The sequence below is a fragment of the Colossoma macropomum genome, unplaced genomic scaffold (genome assembly GCF_904425465.1).
Source record: "Colossoma macropomum unplaced genomic scaffold, Colossoma_macropomum, whole genome shotgun sequence".
Taxonomy (NCBI): Eukaryota; Metazoa; Chordata; class Actinopteri; order Characiformes; family Serrasalmidae; genus Colossoma; species Colossoma macropomum.
Window position 1 is genome coordinate 44,429,547 of NW_023494795.1, and position 8,389 is coordinate 44,437,935.

Sequence of the window (8,389 nt, forward strand, 5' to 3'; positions counted from 1 at the left end):
ACTATAGGACAGACTATATCACTACAAGACAGACTATATCACTACAAGACAGACTGTAACACTACAGGACAGATTGTAACACTACAGGACAGACTATATCACTACAAGACAGACTGTAACACTACAGGACAGACTGTAACACTACAGGACAGATTGTAACACTACAGGACAGACTATATCACTACAAGACAGACTGTAACACTACAGGACAGACTGTAACACTACAGGACAGATTGTAACACTATAGGACAGACTGTAACACTACAGGACAGACTGTAACACTATAGGACAGACTGTAACACTACAGGAGTGCAGTTCCCCTACTGTATTATATGAAACACCGCTGAAGAGGTCTAAGTGTTATGATGGTGCAGTAGTGCCCTCTGCTGTATGAAATCAGCTCAGGGAGAAATTCTTGTTCACAGAATTCTCAAAACATGATACGAAACATCTTAAAATGAATTTTGGTGAACATTTAAATTCACACTGTCTAAGTTATTATTTCACTTAAAATAACAAAAATGATGAATATGGCTGGTGATTCTAACCCTTTAGTCCCAGCAGTGACAGTATATTCCCCAAACACGTTACAGCTACTGGACATGAACTGAGCTGCTGCATCTTTGGATCATTTCTTCACCCTTACCAGTTACTGAAAGCCCAGATCACGGCTGTGTCGGGGACTCACCGGCGCTAACTCTGCTCCTCCCCCTTCTGTGCATGTTGTAGGTTTTCTGAGGGACAGGCTGGGCAGCTACGATGTGGCCTTTTACCTGGCAGGAATCCCCCCGATCATAGGGGGCGCTGTGCTGTGTCTGATCCCCTGGGTGGAGCAGAGGGAGAAGAGGAAACAGCAGAAGAAGAAAGACCAGGAAACAGCCCACACCATGCTGGAGCACACGCCGGGAGGGCATGGAGACATGGAGAAAAACAAGAGTCCGGAATCAGTTATATAATCACAGATATATGCATATTTACATACAGCTCCAGTCACAGCTTTGGACACACCTTACTGAGTTCACTGAGTCAGAGTCTTACAGGCAGCCTAGAGCTTAGGCTTAAACACATATGAAACAAATACAAACAGAGCTTATTTTCAATTTAAACAATTTAAAATAAAAAAAAAGAAAAAATATATACAGTACTGTGCAAAAGTTTTAAGCACCTGATTCATTTAAAAAGATGTTTATCTGGGCAGTAAGTGTTTGTTATTAGTTTAGAAAAACACTAGTAGTAGAATAAACACAACATTAATACAGTAAGTAGTGATTTTACATACTTTAATCTGTTACCTTTACCATTTACATTACCTGCTTTCTCTAATTAGTCATATTTTGCCCTGATAAACACTTTGATTTGACTAGTTTTGATTAGTGAAACAGTTTGATTAGGTGTGTTTTGCACAGTAATATATATATATATATATATATATATATATATATATACACTGTTTTCACCTCGCATGACCTCTTTACTGAAAAACAATGCATAGGGTTTGCATTTTAAATATAAAATGCTGCATTGGTTTCAGAATTGAACACATTCGTCATTCAAATATAATGAAGGCACAGCTGTACTGATTCACACTGTGCAGCATTGTAAACAGCGTTAAATCTGTGTAGTTAAATCTATACTTTTCATTTTGGCTTTGTCCTCATGTTACTGTTTAAACGCCGTCTCACATTTCACTTCAATTTTTGGCTGCGTTTCAACGGGGCAAATACATATGAAAGACGAAAGCAGGTGAAAACAATATAGTAGAGGGTTCGTTTTTCATTTTGGCTCGTATTCTGCAGGTCACCTGTGAATTTGCATTTCACTGTTTTCACTGTTATGATGCATTTCAGTGAGGAAAATCTGTTTAAAGTGATGCACAGTGGAAAGCAATAATCGTGCATTCATAATATTTCAAGGCAGATTGTATTCACTTCTGACACCAGTGCAGCATTTCATTTCTAAAATGCAAATCCTCACGCACGTTTGTTAGTAAAGAGGTAAAGCGACAGGAAAAGTTTAGTTTTTCAGGTTGGCTTGTATTCTGCATGTCACCGTGGAACCGTAATGTCATGTGTGCATTGCAGTGACTGCTTTTCAATCTAGCACAAAGTCCTCTCCATAGCACCGAGGGTTTACTGCAGAATCTGAAATTCTTTGGTCACTGTATGATTCCGTAAGTGTTATTTCATAGTGCATTGTTCATCACTGTTACGTGGAGAATAGTGAAAAAAAAGGAAAACATTGCATGAGTAGGGGTGTCCAAACTTATGACTGGTACTGTTTAGGCGCGCACACACATTTATGAAAGAGTGTGCGTTTTTATGCATAAAACGTATAATAACCACTAAAGTAAGTGCTGTTTCTGACCAGCATTTGCACTAAAATGAGGAAAAAAATGTGGAAATTAATCTGACATATCGATGAATGTGGTTCTCTCAGAGCTATGCATCTGTTTAACCCACCACACGCACCTCAGTACCGCGTACACAGCGAACACAGCAGCGTTTAAACAGGAAAAAGGGGAAACGAAGAAAATGGGGGAAATATTTCACAAGGGAAAATGTGTTCTTTTCTACGGTGCTTTAATGATGCCACAGGCACTTTTTCTTCTTTATTTTTTACTTTTAAAAGTGTTGTCCAGCATATTTCAGAGGGATTTTATTTACATTGGATCTAAGTATGATGAGCATGTATCATTTGTTTGTTCAGTTCTGCTCACCACACAGTTAATGTTTACCATGATTACATTAATTTGGTTCAGTTCATAAATAGAAGCCGGCGAAAAACGTTTTGCACAATACACGAAATTTATATATGCAAGTGTAACTTTACTTCTGTGCAGTATGAAAGCTCCAGAATGCAAATATTTTTAACTGTTAAGCCTTTATGTGTAGTTCAATCATCAGTTAGATGTTAAATTTCCTTTCGTCGAGCTCTGAGCACAAATCGGAAGACATTTTACAAATCCATCAGCTACACGGCTATAAAGTGAGTTTATATCACATAATTTATCAACAAGTTAAGCCTTTTGGTGGCATGATTACCATTTTTTTTAACAAAACAATAGACAGTCCAAGTTTGACTGTAAATAAAAGTGTAATGATTAAAAGTGGGAACTGTTAGATGTTCATCCAAGCTTTAACTCTATAACTACACAATATTTCCCTCTAAATTTAGTTCAATCCAAATTTTTAATTTTAGTTTAATTCTGAATTTTTAAATTCTCTTTGACTACAAAAATCCTCAGTTGTTCAGATGCATTTAAGCTGTGTTTTGAAATGCATCCATGTTTTGTAGTCAGGTTAAAGCAGAAGAAAACACATATAACCACAATTCCAAAGTGTTTTTTTATGCAATAGTACCAACATTAATGTCTATTGTTTCAGGCCTTTATACCAAAGTATTAAGATGTCTCTTCTGCTTAAACGGAATTTTGAAGGAATAGTTCGGTGAAAAATCTGATTTACGCAACCCCAGATCGATCGGCCAAGACGTGTTTGATGTCCAAACTTTGCTGCTTTAGTTTAGAGCCAGAGCTAAAAGGCTAACATCACTAACACTAGAGGTCAATAGTCACCCAAATCGTTTCTGTAAAAATATGTCACCGAAACTTCTCTCACCCCGATCCGGGGTTTCGTTAAGGTGGCGCAGACGTATAGATGTGGTTTAGAACACAGAATGACTATAACAATTGAGTTCCAGTGTTTATTAGACTCGTAGCTCCAGTTCTCCAAACTAAAGAGGCAAAATTTGGGCTCCATACACGTCTCGGTCGATCGGCTACACCTGGACTGAAAATTTGTTTCGCCAGAGTATTTATGGGCCTTAAAGCAGGTCTTTTACTTACTTGTTTTTGTTTTCTATTCTTTTATTGCACGGTGACACCATTTCAGAGTATTTCCTGCAGGTATTAGACGAGTATTGAGTTTGAGTTTCTGTTTTAGGCTGTTTTCTCTATGCAATACTGGATGTGATGTTTCAAATGAATTTCTGGATGAATTAGTGCGTCTTAGATTGAAACATTTCAAGTGTCATTTGTGTCCTAAAGCTGCTGCCGTAGAAATACGGAAATGCGCAGCCTTTCATTTGGATCTCATACAGGAAATAAGTGCCATAGCTAATAGTAAAGTGAGTCTGGGATGAGCTGCGGTGCTGTTAGTTGGTATATAAGGGCTGGGATGCGTAAAAAGCCAGTTCACTCGTTTAAGGGCTCGCCAAAGGTGTAATAAAGTGTAAAATGAGCCTGTAAAACGAGCTCATTGTGCTGGATTTAGTTTTACACCTCTGTGTTTTTTTAGTTATTTATTTGTCTGTTTTATTTCTAAATAATCAGTTTAGTCGATTATTTCAAAGCTTTCCCTTCATCTTAGCTTTAAAGTTCTTACTGTGCCATAAATTGCAGCTAACCATAAATTCAAGAAATGGAATTTGTGTTAAATACACATTTCTTTAAATCGATTAGACCTGAAGTTTTATTGCACATTGCGTTTTTGCAGTTTACATTCATTGAATTGGATCAGACTCGTTCGTTTTCTTTTCTCAGTAACTCACACTGGTTTATGAGACATGGTTTGTGATGATCTACCTCAATCTGACGTAGTTGCCGAGATGTTCGTCTTACAACCAGAAGGGATTCGATGCAGTTCGCTCGGTCTTCACGTTTGGTTTGTTTCTGATCCGACCTCAGTTCACGTGCTTGACTAAGTGTAGATTCAGCTCCTCACCTGCTTTTCTCTTATTATATTCACAGTTTTATCATCGTAGCACTTTTTGGAGTGGGATCAGACGGATCAGACTATTTGGTCTTGAATCGCAGACACTTTAAATGTGTTCTAGCAGTGTTAGTGCCTTGACAATCCCAGAAAAGGGTGAATAAACGACCCATGTATGGATGCTTTTGAATGAATGGAACTGAAACCGGGGCACAGAGCACTCACGACAGCAAGATACAGTAATTTTCGTATTTTCAGTGAGGAGGAATGCTACAGAGGAATGCTGTAAAATAAAAAGCTAAAAAAAAAGTAACGTAGAACTTATTTTAAATACCTGCATTGAAAACTAATGCTAAGCTAACGAGACAAGCCAATTTAAAGTAAGTTGCTCTCTTGTAAAACTATGCTTTATCACACTTCATTTTAATTTTTATTTCATTTACATTAAAATTAGTTTAATCTTATGGAAGCCCAGTCCCACCACTGCAAATAAAATAAAAGAATCGCCTAATTATTATTTTTTTATTATTAAGTGAATTATTATGCCATTATTTTGAGACGCCAAGTCATTATTTTAAGGTTTTATCTCATTATTTTGAGATGAAAAGTCATTATTTTGAGATACTATCTCATTATTTAAGATGGCAAGTCATTAGTTTGCGATGACAAGTAATTACTATGATTTTATCTCACTGTTTTGAGAAACTAAGTCATTATTTTGAGATATTATCTCATTATTTTGGTAATGGTAAGTTATTATTTTAAGATATGGCATTGCTTTTCACTTAACTATGAAAAAAATAATAATTAGGTGCCGGGTTTTCTAAGTGTCAGGAATGAGCTCCTTTCTGGCTCCTTTTCAGTTTTTTTTATTGTTTATAGATTTATTGTCTTTTATTCATTAGTTTTTATCTTTTTTGCCACATATTTGAGTTTCACCACTGCTAAGAAGAAACCGCCTTCTTATATCTGCTCACAGTGAGCGTCTAATGTACATAAACTCTCTGAATCCACATTCCGGTCCTGGATTTTGTTTTCACTGGTAGTCAGTGGAAAGGTTAATATAACTCAAGATCCAGGACCGGAATCTGGATTCGACTATCCAGAGTTGAAGGCCTTAGTGATGAATGTCAGCTTTGGCGCCACTTTCAGTAACGTTCTCAGGTAACAGCACATGCACTCTTAAAAATAGAGGGTTCTAGAGTCGAAGAACCACTTTGGGTTCCCTAAAGAACCTTTCAGCAGCTGGTTTATCAGTGCTTTTTGAAGTAAACATAATGGTTCTATACAAATTAAACATTTTTCCTAGAACCGTACATTCAAGAACCGCGTAGAACCCCTGATTTTTAGGAGTGTGAGGAGTTGCAGGCTTGAATTGATGTTGATGCCATCAGCTTAAACCAAAACACCCTGAAAACTTGACAGATTCTTAGAGAAATCGTTTCTTTCTCCTGCGTCCAAAGATGGTTCTGAAAGTCGAGTGTAGTTTTATGGGAGTAACAGCTAAAGGTCCAGGGTTAGCGGAGGAACCCTGCTGTGGGTTCTGTAGAGCTAGAATGCATTTTCAGAAACTGGACTCTTCTGTTCGTCTCTTTGTGTCAAAGTTCAGTCCAAACACGGTAAAACGTTGAGCTGCTTTCTCCCGTCGTTCTGTTCTCCTGATCGAATCGTATGATCAGTGTTGACTGATTTCTGAGCTCACCTGATTCTGATCCTCTAGCAGCTCGTACGTCACTGAAGTATCAGAAATGCATGATTGATGATTGTAGTTAATTTTGTAACATGTACAACACAATAAAGAAATTTTATGCAATTTTTATAAACGAACTCGTGTGATGGTGATTTTTCTGCTGACCTTCTCTCTCATTTCAGTTTCTGTTCTTAATATAATAAAACAAAAGTCATTGTGTATTAATGTTCATTACACTTTCATACTGACGTCATTAAGAGGGACATATACAGTGTTTATTACACATAAAGGTATTGGATCAGTTATTGGATATTGGATTAGGTATTGGAAATGGGATTAGTCATCGGATATTGGGTTAATTATTAGATATTGGATTAGGTACTGGAAATGGGATTAGTCATCGGATATTGGGTTAATTATTGGATATTGGATTAGGTATTGGAATTAGATTAGTTTTTGGATATTGGGTTAATTAGTGGATATTGGATCAGTTATTGGATATTGGATTAGGTATTGGAAATGGGATTAGTCATTGGATATTGGATCAGTTATTAGACATTGGATTAATTATTGGATATTGGATCAGTTATTAGATATTGGATTAGGTATTGGAAATGGGATTAGTCATCGGATATTGGGTTAATTATTAGATATTGGATTAGGTATTGGAATTAGATTAGTTTTTGGATATTGGGTTAATTATTGGGTATTGGATTAGGTATTGGAATTAGTTTTTGGATATTGGGTTAATTATTGGGTATTGGATCAGTTATTGGATATTGGATTAGGTATTGGAAATGGGATTAGTCATCGGATATTGGGTTAATTATTGGATATTGGATTAGGTATTGGAATTAGATTAGTTTTTGGATATTGGGTTAATTATTGGGTATTGGATTAGGTATTGGAATTAGATTAGTTTTTGGATATTGGGTTAATTATTGGGTATTGGATCAGTTATTGGATATTGGATTAGGTATTGGAAATGGGATTAGTCATCGGATATTGGGTTAATTATTAGATATTGGATTAGGTATTGGAAATGGGATTAGTCATCGGATATTGGGTTAATTATTGGATATTGGATTAGGTATTGGAATTAGATTAGTTTTTGGATATTGGGTTAATTAGTGGATATTGGATTAGGTATTGGAAATGGGATTAGTCATTGGATATTGGATCAGTTATTAGACATTGGATTAATTATTGGATATTGGATCAGTTATTAGATATTGGATTAGGTATTGGAAATGGGATTAGTCATTGGATATTGGGTTAATTATTGGATATTGGATCAGTTATTGGATATTGGATCAGTTATTGGATATTGGATTAATTATTGGATATTGGATTAGGTATTGGAAATGGGATTAGGTATTGGAAATGGGATTAGTCATTGGATATTGGATCAGTTATTAGATATTGGATTAGATATTGGAAATGGGATTAGTCATTGGATATTGGATCAGTTATTGGACATTGGATTAATTATTGGATATTGGATCAGTTATTAGACATTGGATTAGGTATTGGAAATGGGATTAGTCATTGGATATTGGATCAATTATTAGATATTGGATTAGATATTGGAAATGGGATTAGTCATTGGATATTGGATCAGTTATTGGACATTGGATTAATTATTGGATATTGGATCAGTTATTAGATATTGGATTAGGTATTGGAAATGGGATTAGTCATTGGATATTGGATCAATTATTAGATATTGGATTAGATATTGGAAATGGGATTAGTCATTGGATATTGGATCAGTTATTGGACATTGGATTAATTATTGGATATTGGATCAGTTATTAGATATTGGATTAGGTATTGGAAATGGGATTAGTCATTGGATATTGGGTTAATTATTGGATATTGGATCAGTTATTGGATATTGGATTAGGTATTGGATATTGGATCAGTTATTGGATATTGGATTATGTATGGGAAATGGGATTGGTTATCGGATATTGGATATTGAACTAGT

General features: G+C 35.9%; 1 protein-coding gene across 1 annotated transcript in view; it reads left to right on the plus strand.

Moving 5' to 3' along the window:
• Nucleotides 1-6,536, plus strand: part of slc16a10 (solute carrier family 16 member 10) — a 63,594-nt gene extending 57,058 nt beyond the window's left edge. Inside the window, exon 6 of the mRNA XM_036582522.1 lies at nt 730-6,536. Within this exon, the coding sequence (XP_036438415.1) occupies nt 730-956 (227 nt within the window). The 3' untranslated portion in view covers nt 957-6,536. The remainder of the gene's footprint in view (nt 1-729) is intronic.
• Nucleotides 6,537-8,389: the final 1,853 nt, after the last annotated feature.